Below are 16,943 nucleotides of genomic sequence, written 5' to 3' on the forward strand. Positions count from 1 at the left end.
GCATGTAAATTTGCCTGGAGGATCACGAGAGTTTAGATGAGGACACAGGGCATTTTAAATCATGCATTGGACATTGATTTTTACAATCAACACATTTTAAATGTAAGTTACTATATTTCGGGAAGATCAGATTGACTTGCAAAGCTCAGAATTTTAATTGACATCACAGTCAACTGAACTATTACAAGGAATGGGAATAAGCCACGTTACAACATATAATTAATAAAGTCTTCAATTTATTAATAAATATACATCTATACAATATATCTGTACAACTGCAACTATACACAACATAAAGAAGTTAAGGTAAATAAATTTCAAATATTGTTATAATCTGAAAAATCTGATTAGAGATCCTCTCTTCATACACACCTTTGTGACTTGAACTTTATCACAACCAGACATTGATTAAAATGGCAGATGTGTTAAGGTAAATTCCAGTCACAGGCATTTCTCTAAAAGGATAGGATCTGGTCCTATCAGGCTGTTATGTTTAGTCTTTTTGTTGTTGTTGTGTGAAACATATACATCAGTGACTTTACCTGGCGGAACATACTCATCTTTCTACTTTACAGCAAAATGTTTCACCTTTGAGCATTATCCATCTTTGAAACATTACTTAGATAAATTACAGCATTGTGTAATACACCGAATTACACCATCCATTTGTTATAGACTTGAACAGATGATGATTACAGTACAGGTGGTTCATGTTCAGATCTATGATTCCCTTAGCACATAAAGGAAACACAAATGAACACTAATTAATTTAAACAAAGATCTAAAGGGTTTAGAAAAAGGAGGTTAAAACAACATGAAGAGGCACTCTAACAGAAGGCAGTAAAGTCCTTCATTCTTTCATTCTCTCATTTCAATGTTCGGTCATTGCCACACTGCAGAGTTCACGGTTCACTTACATGCTTGACCTACATCTTTCAGATGTCATTTAGGACGTTCCACAGAACGATGTGGAACATCTTGAAGAATATTGGGGGTCACAAGAAGAATGATGTCTTCAGGAGTTTGTACGACACATTCAGACGGTGTGACAGGTGACATTCAATGTTCTCATGGTTCCTTTCCTTCTTTGTCTCGGTCTTTTCCTCAGCTGGTTGAGAGATTGTTCCGAAAACACACCTGCATATTCGCTCCATATTGTCTGACAGTTTTACCGACCACATGATACACCTACAGCCCTAAACACCTGCTAAACGTGTAGTCCACTACATACATGTTTTGTAATAATCGGACAGTGGGCAAATTCCCGAGCAGAATCCCTGGAGAAGGGTTCTGGGCTCGGACTCTTGGCCATTTTCTTGTCCGGAATTCTGCAGTGACATCTCCACCTCCCAATCCACTTTCAGAGGAGAGGCCTTCCCTGATGACCAGGGGACTGGGACACAGGTGTTCAGATGTAGTACTCCCTGTTGTCATTGAGGGTGGAGCTATGACTGTCATGGAGGTGGAACTCTGTCCGGTAGGCTGGTTCTGCACGGTAGGCTGCTTCTCTCCGGTAGGCTGTTTCAAGGTTAGTCCGGTGCTCCTTCTCCTTGATGCTGGCGTCTCTCCGGGCCTGCCGGTGCTGGTACAGGAAACGGGTCATCACCGCCACTACACACAGACTGATGAAGACTACTGCTGACACCACACCTGCGGGGGAGCAAAGGCAGCCATCTTTATTGGACTACAGAATAAGTTCTTTAGTGGACTATATAATAAGTTCTTTAGTGGACTATATAATAAGTTCTTTAGTGGACTATATAATAAGTTCTTTAGTGGACTATATAATACGTTCTTTAGTGGACTATATAATAAGTTCTTTAGTGGACTATATAATAAGTTCTTTAGTGGACTATATAATAAGTTCTTTAGTGGACTATATAATAAGTTCTTTAGTGGACTACAGATGAAGTTCTTTAGTGGACTACAGAGGAAGTTCTTTAGTGGACTATATAATAAGTTCTTTAGTGGACTATATAATAAGTTCTTTAGTGGACTAGAGAGGAAGTTCTTTAGTGGACTATATAATAAGTTCTTTAGTGGACTATATAATAAGTTCTTTAGTGGACTACAGAGGAAGTTCTTTAGTGGACTAGAGAGGAAGTTCTTTAGTGGACTATATAATAAGTTCTTTAGTGGACTACAGAGGAAGTTCTTTCAGTTGTGAGGATTTGACAGATTTCTATATAATTTATTAAGTATTTATTAATTTAGCTGTTTAGACTCAGAGAAAGTTCATATTAATTTAACTGGCACTGAGATAATTGTGAGCTAAAACTTAAAATCCCTTGCCAAATATGATTCTTACACTTAAAGAATATACGGTAACACTTTATTTGGCACCTAGTGTCAGAACCCGTTATGACACGGTCATAACCATGTCATAATATTTCATAAGAGTTGACATAATCTGTCATAACGCTGTCATGATATGGTCATGACACACATTTAGACTTGTTGTGACATATTGCAATATTTTATGGCTGCTTATGACACCTACATAAGAGTGTCAAAGCCCACAAATCCTACCACGCAAGGCAAACCATTCCATTCTACGTATAAATAGTATGTTATATAACATTTCTCAAAACGGGCCATTTTATTACCATTGTAATTGTACACACACTGATGTCAAACATGTGCCTAGCCCAGTGCTGTGTTGACGGGGATGAATATCGGAGCAGGACAAAACACCCTTTTTGGGACTTATGACTGACATGTGGTCATGTACGTGATAGACCCATATGGCTTACAGTATATTATTACCTGCAATAATAAACATAAGAGTTTTGACTGGACACTATTTGAAAGACGATTACAGAATGATCATGCCCCCCTGTATTTCTTGCTCAATCTTAAAATGAAGCACATTAATCCACTTTACAACGTGTTAAAACAAACATTTAAAACATTTTTTTTTGCCTTGATAATAAAGCAATCTATGCATCATCGCATTTGCAGACTTATGTAAGATAGTCTACTATTCGTAATGTGATGAGTAGATTGCATAGTCATAATTTAGGCTAATAATATAAATCCATCACTGTTCGCAAAAAAAGCATGGATGAGGCATGTAGCGTAGAGTAGGCATAGGCTATGTATGAGATTGTCACGTCCTGACCATGGAGAGCTTTTATTCTCTATGTTGGTTAGGTTGAGGTGTGACGAGGGTGGGTCATCTAGGTCATTATATTTCTATGTTGGCCTGGTATGGTTCCCAATCAGAGGCAGCTTTAGGCAGCCATTTCCCCTTTGTGGGATCTTGACATTGTATAGTTAGTTGCCTGTGAGCACTATAGCAGCTTCATGTTTCGTTTTGGTATTTTTTGGTTTTGTTTTGCTGTAAGTTTCACCTAGTAATAAAAAGATGTGGAACCCAGATCACGCCGAGCTTTGGGGTCCAGTTATTCTAACGATCGTGACACAGATACGTTTCTTCTTTATTTGCATTGGAAAAATGTGGCCTTTCATAACCCCATTTCATGGAGTACCACAACATTTTATATACCTGGAGACATTAGCAGAATCTTTTTTAATATGACACATTACAGGGAAGCCTACTCTGCTGACACTGACAAGCAGATCAATAAAAACAACGCTGTCCATATAATAGGCCTACGAGAAGGGGAGACACAAATATAATATAATAGGAAATTATTGTCAAACAACAAACTTTTAAGTAGCACTGACCCAACAATGATAAGTAGTGAATATGCACAGTGCCACACTCAGAGGAGATATTGCCAATGCTCTCTGCTGGTGCAAATAAGATTTTGATAACAGAAAGATTAGGTTTTCATTTTCCTCTCTTTATAGCAATAACCATTTGATTTCCAAACTAGGTTTCCCTGAGATTGTATTTTGAAATATTTCAATATGCCTGGCTTGTCCTCTACTTTTCACAGACAGTCGCAACAATAATCTCCCCAAATTGCGTGCACCGTCTTTCCTTCTGACTGTAGGCAATACGATTTAATAAAACAAAGAAGAAGCTAATGATCCTCTGTGGCCAAATCATGCTTTAGTAGCCAATTTTTTTAACAATTGTATTTATTTCTGTATAGACAGGAGAAAGCTAATTAGGCTATATCATTTTGGCAATTTAACTGAATTTACATTAGCAGAAGTTTAGCTTCCCCTAGCATTATGGACACACTGCCTATGCTTACATATTAAAGAGGTAACCACACGTAACATCCCTATTCGATTGCAGGCTACGGATTATGTTTTTTTGTGGGCCATTATAAATACAAATTAATCTTGATGGGTGGGAATATTATCAAGTGCATGTCAAATTGTTTATGTTGATGTTAATGAATTGTCAATTACCACAGTTATTTGCATGACCACCACAGCCCTAGGTGAGCATACATATACACGCTGATGGAGCCTTTATCTGATGGTCAGTCTCAGCGGAGGAAGAAGCCAGCAGGGTCCGCCTCTCAACACCCTTTGCTCTCCCTTTCCTCAATGACCAAATAGGGACACCATCTTCCAGCTGTTAACAAAACTAGAGTTGTACTGTATTATTTTGTGCTTCACGCACAAATTCATGTTGTTTCTCCTATGATCAGAAAAAATACCAAAGCTGCTAAAAAATAACGCAAGCTCATCGATACACTTTCCAACTCATTCATTGCAGCTGCAGTGCTTGTTGTAGTGCAAGTGGAAGTAGTGCGAAGGTAGATTTTATGGCTTATTAAAGTGCTGAGTAGAAAGTGTTGACAGTGCTGAATAAAAACGGAAACATGAACTCACTCGTAAAAACAGCAACTCTTTGTTGTAATTGTTGACAGTCTCTCTCTAAAAGTTTAGAAATCTCACAACATCAACTTTGCTGTAGCTTTCTTTTAAACGCCTGCTACGTTACTGCAGACACAATCATCTGAGCCATCCGATTGGCCAGTGGTAGGCCTATAGTCCACTTGAATTGCTCCCCAACGGGAAGGCTGAGTTTGTGCCTTGAGACATATGAGACGGTTCAAAACGGGAACACGTTTTATATACCCGGCACGACACAAATTAAAGAAATAGGAACGCGAGGCTTATCTTTGGGTTTTCACAGAAACGTTTGGCAATCGACAAGGAATGCCTTGGAGCTCAACCAGTCAATCGCGATCGACCCGTTGGTGACCACTTAACTAGATGGTAGCTAACTGTTAGCTAGCTAGCTACATGAATAGTTGACAGCTAGCTTTAGCTATGTTATGAAAACATTGAGAAAACTGGATTGTAATGTATTTGATAATGTGTGAGAATGTTTGCTATTGTCATAATATATTTGGTAAAACCTATATTTTAGGTTTTCAGCTTTCTTTAGTGGTGTCACTGCATTGTAGCATGCTCTATTCTGATTTCTGTCTTTACTTCTATTTTTCAGAGAAAGTATTGCATCCTGGAGTGGAGGTGAAGACCTTGAAGGAGGCGGCAGAAACAAACTTTCAAGTGAAAAGAAACTTCTTCACAGTGAAAAAACAGATTTGAATAAAAAAAAAAAAATTTAGGAGTTAAATCCTTGATGTTGTAATTAATTCTTTACAGTGATGCTTTTTTTTTTCATTGTATTTTGAAAAACTTGTAGAAAACACACTTCGTGACACTATCATGAAGCATTATGACCATCATAATCATATAAGCCCTAATGTCACAAAAAAGGGTGTCTTGTCCTGCTCCTGAAATCTGCTCCTGCATTCATCCCGGTCATCAGCAACAGAGCATTGGGGTATGTGCATGTCTGACATCAATGTGTGCGCAATTACAATGATAACTTAATATGGTCAATAACAGAAAAAGTTCCATAAGATAAACAAACTGTTTACAAGTAGACGATGGTGTAATGGATTGTTTTGCCTTGTGTGGTAGGTTTTGTGGGTTTTGACACTCTTATGTAGGTGTCATAACCAGCCATAAAATAATGCAGTATATGTCACAACAGATCTAAATATGTGTCATGACCATATTACGACAGGTTATGACATATTACGACAGGTTATGACATATTACGACAGGTTATGACATATTACGACAGGTTATGACATATTACGACAGGTTATGACATATTATGACACTAGGTGTCAAATAAAGCGTTCCCGAATTTAATTAGGAATGGTATTCGGTCTTCATTTTCCCCTTTTTTCATCCATTAGCTTCATTATCTACAAACATATCTGACTTAAAGTCAATTCATAAGACCTTTTAAATCAAATCAAATTGTATTTGTCACATGCGCCGAATACAACAGGTGTAGTAGACTTTACCTGTGAAATGCTTACTTACAAGCCCATAACCAACAATGCAGTTCAAGAAAGAGTTAAGAAAATACTTACTAAATAAACTAAAGTAATAAATAAATAAATAAAGTAACAAGATATATACATACCAATAACGAGGCTATATAAAGAGGGTACCGGTACTGAGTTAATGTGCAGGGGTACAGGTTAGTCGAGGTCATTTGTATAGTGACTATGCATAGATAAGGAACAGAGAGTAGCAGCAGTGTAAAAATAAAGGGGCATCAATGTAAATAGTCTGAGTGGCCATGTGATTAACTGTTCATCAGTCTTATGGCTTGGGGGTAGAAGCTGTTAATGAGCCTTTTGGACCTAGACTTACTTTACAGTGCAAATAACAGCCCTTCTGGGTAATTACTTTGGAAGTCTCTCCAGTGCTGGAAATGTCTAAATTGTGGCATGTTATCCTGTCTTGACAGACACACATTATTCCAAGAAAACGTCTGAGGAGAGAGCAAGAGGCAGAGATAGCCGGGGCTCATTTCACAGGACACTGACTTTGGCAATTGAGCACTTTAACAACTCTGAATTGGAAATCTCACCTCCAATTACCGCATAGTTGCTTTGTGAAGCGTTCCTTAATGGCCCCCTGCCTCTGCCGACTGTCTCTGAATGATCTACCGGGAGAGGGAAGAGAGTGCGGTGACATCATGAGGAATGTATTACATCATTGATCTGTCATTTGTTTGAGGACAGGGGACCGACATAAAACAATGAGCAACGTTCCCTTGGGAACCGTCATTGTAACAATGGAAGAATCTGTAGACTGAAAACTCTATCCCGGCTTCGGTGTTGACAGTGTACAATATTAAAATGTTCGACGACATCGTCCACAGAAATACAGTATATTCTGAATACATTCTAGATTCCTCACCTGATTGAGAGTGAAATATTGTTGAGTCAGCCAGCGCACCACAGTTAGACTCCACCAAGTGACCCCGTACGCTGACCAATGAGCTGGCACGGTTCAGTAGCGCTGCCTTCAGTGGAGCCATGTGATTGAACTGGACTGAGGACAGGCAGCCAATGAAGCCCTTAGATCCTGCCTGCATCACTTCCTCATCCATAGTGTCAACTATGTAAACAACAAGGAAGGTACTAATCAAACTCACAGATTTACCTGATTAATCAGAATGGTAATAAAGCAATCCAACGTCCACCGACGACCACAACGACATCAGTATCTCACCTTGACTAATGCACATGTTGGATAGCATCCCTCAAAGCAATCTCTCTCTTTGTCAATGTGAGATAGCATGAACCACTGAACAGGCCCTCTTGAGACTGTATGTCAATTGTCCCTGCTTGTTGTGTTCAATGAGACAGTCTGTAAATACATATGAACTCTATACAAATCCAATTAGAGCTCCACTAAAATCAAATTCAAAGTTTATTTGTTTACATGCGCTGAATACAACAGGTATTCCAACAGTGCAGTTTCAATAAAAACAAGTTAAGAAAATATTTACTAAATAAACTAAAGTAAAAAAAAAACAATAACAATAAAATAACAATAACGAGGCTATGTACAGGGGGGTACCGAGTCAATGTGCTGGGGGTACAGGTTAGTCGAGGACAATAAATTATTTTAAAGATTTCTCAGCATTTGCAGTAAATGAATCATAACAACTGCCAAATATGTAGATAGGATGCTGGCTGCTTAGAGCACTTGAATATCATTAAATCAGAGATACGAGCTCTGAAAGCAATTTGCTATTTTGATTTGTGTTAAGGACAAGAGTAGATGGGCATAAGATACAAGAGAGATCAGTGTGTGCTTGTAATTTGTCTAAAGATATTAGATATTTAAATATAATGGAGCCAATCAGACCACGAGGGTCAACATTCAACAGCTTCGTCCCTTTAAAGTAATATTGTATCTAATTGGTTTTAAATCTATAATTACCATACTTCCCATAGGGGGCAATTTACTGTACAGGAAGTAGTGTAATTGACCCCAAAAAAGTTTAACGATGATCATCGCCACCATGTTCATCATTGGTCTTTGTTTGTGGTGCTGCAGCATTCCTTTTGACTTAATAGATCCCTAGGAGACATAACCCAGCCAAGAATGTATTTCCTTTCATCCTGCAGAAAACACGTTGTAAGTAGTGGATGCTGTTGTGCTGTGCTGGAGTCATATGAATACAGTATGTGTGAAAGATAGAACAGGCATACTCTAGAGGGAATGGATGTTTTGTCCTGTATACAATAACCCAGATTTAGCATCCATAATGTGGTTTAGATTTTGCGTGTTTAACTTTACTTTCGTGACTTTTCATGAGTTTGATGAAAAATTGGAAATCATTTAAAATGATTGATGCTTAGGCCTGCCTATGTTTAGTATTTTTTATTCAATCCTTCTAAATATCTAATACATCGTCAACGATCAATGTCTTAAAACAGTGTTCTTCTCAAAATAATGTACAGGTATAGACAGCATCTATTCGTACATATATGCATCCTCATCCCATAGGAGATCCCCAGTACGTACCTTAATGATAAAATGAATCCATTTGTTTTGAAATGCAAATGATGTTGTCAATTAGCATAGATTTACTCGTTCCCTAAACTATTGTGAATCTCTGTGTTAGACAAATTACGCTTGGTTTACTTAACAGTTCCCTTCATCTCCTGACTAATGTGTGAAGTGATAAGCTTGAGTACAATACTCCCAAGATTTGTGACGCGTGCAATATGTGAAACAGATTATTAGACAGATACAATGTCCTGGTGGGGTGGCTGACAACCCTCCGAATCAGCCTGTCAAATCTATATCAGATGCGAGAAGTGATTATTTGACCAAATCTAGTGCTTAGATTGTCTATATCAAGTTATATCACAGACACGACTCGTCTAGCTCTTCCAGCTTACAAGCTTTGCCTTAATTGCAAAGACTGATTCTTCTAAGCCCTGCACTGTGGTAGGCTGTTCATTTACAGTAAAAACCATGACTGTAGCCTCCAGTCATTTAATCATTTCAAACTACCTCAACAAACACGTCCTAATTTCTCTGGTGGGCTCACCTGTGACCTTCCCCAAGGTCAGTGATTTGATGGAGATGAACTCTGTGTCTGATGACAGGCTGTACTTTAGGTTCATGTCCTTGTCAATCTAGTGGATAGGGAAAAAAGGACATGGCGGTGTGAAGAACACACACAACCCTCCTGCTCCTCAACCTTTTCACCGCCCTCCTCTACACCCCCTACTCCTCACCCTCTTCACCCCCTACTCCTCACCCTCTTCACCCCCTGCTCCTCAATCTCTTCACCCCCTGCTCCTCAATCTCTTCACCCCCTGCTCCTCACCCTCTTCACCCCCTACTCCTCACCCTCTTCACCCCCTGCTCCTCACCCTCTTCACCCCCTGCTCCTCACCCTCTTCACCCCCTGCTCCTCACCCTCTTCACCCCCTACTCCTCACCCTCTTCACCCCCTACTCCTCACCCTCTTCACCGCCCTGCTCCTCACCCTCTTCACCCCCTGCTCCTCAATCTCTTCACCCCCTGCTCCTCAATCTCTTCACCCCCTGCTCCTCACCCTCTTCACCCCCTACTCCTCACCCTCTTCACCCCCTGCTCCTCACCCTCTTCACCCCCTGCTCCTCACCCTCTTCACCCCCTACTCCTCACCCTCTTCACCGCCCTGCTCCTCACCCTCTTCACCCCCTACTCCTCACCCTCTTCACCCCCTGCTCCTCACCCTCTTCACCCCCTGCTCCTCACCCTCTTCACCCCCTGCTCCTCACCCTCTTCACCCCCTGCTCCTCACCCTCTTCACCCCCTGCTCCTCACCCTCTTCACCCCCTGCTCCTCACCCTCTTCACCCCCTACTCCTCACCCTCATCACCCTCTTCACCCCCTGCTCCTCACCCTTCACCGCCCTACTCCTCACCCTCTTTTCACCCCCTACTCCTCACCCTCGTCACCCCCTACTCCTCACCCTCCTGCTCCTCACCCTCTTCACCCCCTACTCCTCACCCTCTTCACCCCCTACTCCTCACCCTCTTCACCCCCTACTCCTCACCCTCTTCACCCCCTACTCCTCACCCTCCTGCTCCTCACCGCCCTACTCCTTACCCTCTTCACCCCCTACTCCTCACTTTTTTCACCCCCTACTCCGCACCCTCTTCACCCCCTACTCCGCACCCTCTTCACCCCCTACTCCGCACCCTCTTCACCCCCTACTCCGCACCCTCTTCACCCCCTACTCCGCACCCTCTTCACCCCCTACTCCGCACCCTCTTCACCCCCTACTCCGCACCCTCTTCACCCCCTACTCCGCACCCTCTTCACCCCCTACTCCGCACCCTCTTCACCCCCTACTCCGCACCCTCTTCACCCCCTACTCCGCACCCTCCTGCTCTTCACCCTCTTCACCGCCCTACTCCTCACCCTCTTCTCTCTCCCCTGTTCCTCACCCTCTTCTCTCTCCCCTGCTCCTCACCCTCTTCTCTCTCCCCTGCCCCTCACCCCATTCTCTCTCCCCTGCTCCTCACCCTATTCTCTCTCCCCTGTTCCTACATTTCTATTTCATACATCAAATGTAGGAATCCCATTTGTTGTAAAAATCCCATATTTATCCTTATATTTATGCTCACCTGTAGGTAGACGTCTTTTCCCTCACGGTGGATTCTGATACGGTGGAGGCGTCCGTCTGCCAGGCTGGAGGGTCTGGGACTGAACACATCTGGCCTCCTGTCCACATGGAGATGGTACCAGATCTGGATACTCCCTGTAGACCACAACACATGCTGGGTTAAACCGTGAATTCAAAGGGTTGAAGCCTACCTTGATAATCCTAGACGTGTCCCTACCGTTGCGTGCCAGGATGACTGCTATGTACTGCTGGCTGAAGGTGCTGACAGTGAGCAGCATGGCAGGGCTCTGTGTGGTCATGAAAATGAAAGCCATGTTCTCTCCGGCCCTGCTGTTCCCTCTGTAGACACTGGAGGCCTGGAAGCTCCTATTCTGCATCACAGAGAAAGGCTCCTGGAAGGTGTAGGTCACCGACGACTCTCTGTTAAACGACACAGACACCTCTGTAGGGACAGGGAGAGAGAGCATGGGTTAGGTAATGCATTTTATCATGGGTGACAGTCCAGCACAATATGGTCCTCTCTTACTTGTTGCTAGCCATCATGCTATAGTAAGTACCCCAGAGGCAGCAACTTAAATAGCATCTGCCATTCTGCTAATATGTTTATGGCCATCTAAAAGTAAAAAGAAAAACGTTTTCTAAAAATAACAATATTGTGTAAGTTCTGTGTTCCAGATGCTACGGTAGTGGGATTGGATCAAAGTGAGACTATTGTATTTCAGACCAGTGGAATATTTCAGGCTTGTCTGCTCCATGATAATGGAGGCCTAGATTAGTGTGAATGTGAGAGCAGAGACAGACCAAAGACAGCGGAGGAGGAAGGATCTGTCATCTCATCTCATCCCTCTTTGATCTCTTCTTCAGATGGACTCCAATCTGCACTCTGCCACTGATCTCAACACCTCTACTTCAATACTTCAAGAGCAAGTGAACATTAGGACTGAGGATAAGATCTTGATAAGATCTTTGGCCTAAGATCTTTTGCTGGCATCGAATATTTCACTTGAAAACACTAAATATTCAAGGTTTTCATCACCTCTGAGCGATGTTAGATTTCTGTAAAAGGGCTGTCGTGACACAGCTCTATGTTAATCAACTTCTCCTGACTGCAGCAGATTGCACTTGGCGAGGGAACTTTTCACCCAGCTTTTAGAAATGATACTATACAAACTGGAAGTGCATGTTTTGTATGTACACTTGAAGTTAAAGGTTAGAATCATAGATGCAGCATCAGAATGAATAGATTAAACAACATTACAGCTAAATCAACCCCTTAACCTCTGTGATGGAGTTACTATGCATTTCACACCTTCTTTGCAGGAGGGCCCCCCATAGGCAGACTGAGAGCAGTCACAGACGTAGCCGCTGTTCTTCTCAATGCACCTCCCGCTGTTGTGGCAGAGACTGCTGGAGCCACTGCAGTGGCCGGGGCAGCCAGCGCTCACCCCCGGGATCATCTTAGCCCGCTCCTCCAGGTTAAAGGTCACACCGTTTACAGTCAGAGTTCTGATGCAACCCAAGAAGCCCCTCTGCCTAGCCGCCGTTCCCCCTGTAGGAGGGACGACAGGTTATAACGAGTTCATATGTTTATTACAGTGTTATAACACAATTTGTATATAATGCATCATATTCTACTGAGTACTAGCTGCTGTTCCCCCTGGAGGAACCACAGGTTATAACTAGTTCATATGTTTATTACAGTGTTATAACACAATTTGTATATAATGCATCATATTCTACTGAGTGCTAGCTGCTGTTCCCCCTGGAGGAGGGACGACAGGTTATAACTAGTTCATATGTTTATTACAGTGTTATAACACAATTTGTAAATAATGCATCATATTCTACTGAGTACTAGCTGCTGTTCCCTCTGGAGGAGAGATGACAGGTTATTACTAGTTCATAATGCTTGTTATAATGTTACAACCAGACCTGGGTTCAAATCATATTTCAGGTAGTCAGGTATGGGGCGGCAGGGTAGCCTAGTGGTTAGAGCGCAAGTTCATATCCCCGAGCTGACAAGGTACAAATCTGTCATTCTGCCCCTGAACAGGCAGTTAACCCACTGTTCCTAGGTCGTCATTGGAAATAAGAATTTGTTCTTAACTGACTTGCCTAGTTAAATAAAGGTAAAAAAATAAATAAATTAACAATTATTTGAATAAATAAGTAGTTGAATATTGCAATGTATTTGGAAATACACTTGTAAAGTATATGAAAATACTCAAATACACTCCCACGCATTTAACTCAGTTATTAGAAACTATTATATGAATTAAGTATTTTGAAATACTTACAGATACAATACAATTTTTTATTTTTTTATTTTTATTATTATAATTGATTTTTTTAACAATTAACCATTCAAATACACATTTTGTTGATTGAACAGTTAAGAACAAAATCTTATTTACAATGACGGCCTACCCTGGCCAAACCCGGACGACGCTGGGCCAATTGTGCGCCACCCAATGGGACTTCCAGGATGTGATGCAGCCTGGATTCCAATCAGGGACTACAGTGACGGCATTTGCACTGAGATGCAGCGCCTTAAACCGCTGCGCCACTCGGGAGCCAAACAATGGTAGAGATGCCAGGGATTGAAACAGAGGCCACATAAATAAAAGTACTTGCTTTGTATTTGAAAATACTGTATTAGTTACAACTCATTGATATGGTTTATATGGTATCACATTTTGAACTGCTCTATGTACATATTAATCCACAGAGGGGCTGTTCACCCTAGCCCTACCAACACACAGCTGGCTGATGAGACTGACTATGAGGCCAGCCCTACCCTACCTGGCTGTTGAGACTGAGACTATGAGGCCAGCCCTACCAACACACAGCTGGCTGTTGAGACTGAGACTATGAGGCCAGCCCTACCAACACACAGCTGGCTGTTGAGACTGAGACTATGAGGCCAGCCCTACCAACACACAGCTGGTTGTTGAGACTGAAACTAAGGCTATGAGGCCAGGCCAGCCCTACCAACACACAGCTGGCTGTTGAGACTGAGACTATGAGGCCAGCCCTACCCACAAACAGCTGTCTGTTGAAACTGAGACTATGAGGCCAGTCCTACCCACAAACAGCTGGCTGTTGAAACTGAGACTATGAGGCCAGTCCTACCCACAAACAGCTGGCTGTTGAGACTGAGACTATGAGGCCAGTCCTACCCACAAACAGCTGGCTGTTGAGCCTGAGACTATGAGGCCAGTCCTACCCACAAACAGCTGGCTGTTGAGCCGGAGGCGGAGGTGTCCCTCAAATGGAGCTTCCAGGAAGCGCAGGGGCAGCTGGTCCACCTGCAGCGAGGCCTCCTTCACGCTGCGCTCCGCCCTCACATAGTGCCACTGCCTATCATTCAGGGGCACGTGGGACTTAATGGCCAGGACCACCGGCCCGTTTCCCACATCAAAGGAGAACGTCACTGCAAACGGAGCTGGGGGAACAGAACGGGGACACAAGCTGACAGTCATTCAGGTCAGTAGTGAATCTGAGACTCCTCTTTTCTATGGAACACCATTTCGTTCTATGTCGATGAGATACAATGTGATGCATTGATCTTCAAAGGATTTATTTGTGACCAAATCTTTACACAATTTGTTATTTTCTTGTTGGGGGGGAGACGGGGGCTATAGGTGCAATACACAAATGAATATAATTGAAAAGCTTGCATCCACCTGTATGTAAATAAAATAAATAAAAAGAAGTGAGCCTCCACCCCCAACCTCATCCTACGTCTCCATCCATCCATCCAACCACCCACAGTACCTTACAGTCATATTATATATGCATACACGCTGCACTTATTTCAGAGCTCCAAATGGAATATTACGAAAGACTTCAAGATAAGCTTTTACAGACTCATTTTGAACTCAAGACGGTGCTAGCCAGTACATTCACAATGTAGTTTGATCATTATTTTCTTCTACAGCCGCTGTTTACATGGCTGCCAAGGAAAATGTTATTAGAGGCTTGACAGCTTGATAACAGAGCACTGTGTGTGTCATTAGTATTAAATTATGCAGCGCAGGTCAGGAGTGACATCTTGCACATTTTTCTAACTGCATGTCAAATGTAGGCTACTGTAGCTGGGAAGTGCTTTCATCAGAAAAGAGAATATTTATGATTTCAAACCAATGGCCTCCTCCAAATGGATCCGATGTGTGCGTGTGTGTGTGCGAGCGCGCGCGCACGTGCGTGCGTGCGTGTGCGAGTGCGTGAGAGTACGGCTAACAAACTCACAGCTGAGCTCCACTCTGATGAAGTCCTTGAGGCCCACGTTCTCCAGGAAGACTCCTGAGGGAGCGCTGGTCTTGAAGTAGAAGGAGATATCAGCGCTGAGCTCTGCCTGGAGGGTGGGGAAGTGCAGGTAGGATGACTCCTGGTAGAAGGACGCTGCATTCCACACAGACTCTAGAAAACAGGAAATACACGTATTTTCTAAGTTTGAACACAGTCAATAGTTACTCAGCATTTTGCCTGGAAAAACAAGGATGTTCAAAGGGACCATCTGTAAGATAAAAATGTTACAAAATAAAACAGTTCACCTACTGTCGCCATAACAACGCAGCGGGCCGATTCTGTAGAGCGCCTCAGAGCCAGTTCTGTTGGTGTCCCCAATCACGATCTCACTCACTGGTAAGTGCTCTTTGTAAGAAAGTACTCCTGTGTCATTAGACCTGCAATAGACAGAGAGAGAGAAGCCTCTTAATTTCACTACAGATAAACTAATCCAATCCTCAGTCAGCATTGAAACTTCAGAGTAAACACTATAAAGATGGAGTGATCGATCAAGGTCTGGACTGTATCTCAGGAGATATGCAAATTAGGTTCCCCAAATGCAAAATTACATGGGGGCACACAGGGTGAGAATAAATGTTTAAAACAATAATGTACACAACAGAATTCTAGTTTAAAACAAATGATGTAATAAAGAGTATTATCATAAGAACTGCAGTTGAATATGTTTTATAGTGATTTATACCTTCGTATAGTAAATGTTTTCCAACAGTTGAATTGTGATGAAGATATCCCTGTATTTAAAGTTCTATATGGAAAGTAAGTAATGCGCCAAAAACATTTTCCTTATGATCAAAAAGACAAACGCAAAGGTCTGTACAGCCTTGATATCGATCAATGAACAGCCCAGTAGATACACAGAGAGACATATTTGCCTAGTTACCATGAGTCTGTGTCGGCATCACAGTTGCAGAAGTAGTTCATGTCCATGCAATTCTCCTCCAGGCTGCAGGAGCACTGCTGAACACCTGGCAGGAAGCCTCCCCAGTAGGTCCGTCTCTCTCCACCCTGGTCCACCCACCAGGACAGAGGGCTGCCATCTGGACCAGTCACAGGATTACAATTAGGTCCACATGTAGAGAAACAGAATCTGCACAGTGAATGTGATTAGAGCCCTGGGCATCTTTTGGTATCCCATGGCATTGTGTCAATGAGTCCTCAGTGATGTCAGTTAGACTCGCAGGGCTCATTTCCTGGTGCATCTGTAAGTGGCCCTGACAGTCTTCTGTCCCACAACATGACTCTGCCTGAGAGACACTACAGGCCTGCAGGAAGTATCCTTTCAGCCCTCTGCATAGATATAGGCTTCTATCAACACAACATGACTCTGCCTGAGAGACACTACAGGTCTGCAGGAGGTAGCCTCTTAGTTCTCTGCATAGATATAGGCTTCTATCAACACAACATGACTCTGCCTGAGAGACACTACAGGCCTGCAGGAAGTATCCTCTCAGCCCTCTGCATAGATATAGGCTTCTATCAACACAACATGACTCTGCCTGAGAGACACTACAGGCCTGCAGGAAGTAGCCTCTCAGTTCTCTGCATAGATATAGGCTTCTATCAACACAACTACATTCTGTTACATTTCAAACCCGCACACATTACAGATGCCCTCTCATGGAACTTACTTTGAGGTCTTGAAATAAACAGAGGTACAATATTGACAATTAAACAGTCTTCTTTGGCTCCAGTGTTGCTTGCCAATTTAATCAGAGTACGTTCCAGTGTTGGGCAAACATTTGAA

General features: G+C 42.5%; 1 protein-coding gene across 1 annotated transcript in view; it reads right to left on the reverse strand.

Annotated features, from left to right (window-relative positions):
• Positions 1-222: 222 nt before the first annotated feature.
• The window catches only part of LOC110502152 (contactin-associated protein-like 5), a 104,628-nt gene continuing 87,907 nt past the window's right edge, over positions 223-16,943 (reverse strand). Inside the window, exons 14-24 of the mRNA XM_036959343.2 lie at positions 16,080-16,236; positions 15,449-15,576; positions 15,140-15,310; positions 14,115-14,333; positions 12,198-12,437; positions 11,106-11,330; positions 10,890-11,023; positions 9,317-9,404; positions 7,165-7,365; positions 6,833-6,907; positions 223-1,650 (exon numbers count right to left, since the gene is read on the reverse strand). Coding sequence (XP_036815238.2) covers positions 1,409-1,650; positions 6,833-6,907; positions 7,165-7,365; positions 9,317-9,404; positions 10,890-11,023; positions 11,106-11,330; positions 12,198-12,437; positions 14,115-14,333; positions 15,140-15,310; positions 15,449-15,576; positions 16,080-16,236 — 1,880 coding nt within the window. The 3' untranslated portion in view covers positions 223-1,408. The remainder of the gene's footprint in view (positions 1,651-6,832; positions 6,908-7,164; positions 7,366-9,316; positions 9,405-10,889; positions 11,024-11,105; positions 11,331-12,197; positions 12,438-14,114; positions 14,334-15,139; positions 15,311-15,448; positions 15,577-16,079; positions 16,237-16,943) is intronic.

The sequence above is a fragment of the Oncorhynchus mykiss genome, chromosome 22, assembly GCF_057628025.1.
Source record: "Oncorhynchus mykiss isolate SJ-2025 chromosome 22, ASM5762802v1, whole genome shotgun sequence".
NCBI lineage: Eukaryota > Metazoa > Chordata > Actinopteri > Salmoniformes > Salmonidae > Oncorhynchus > Oncorhynchus mykiss.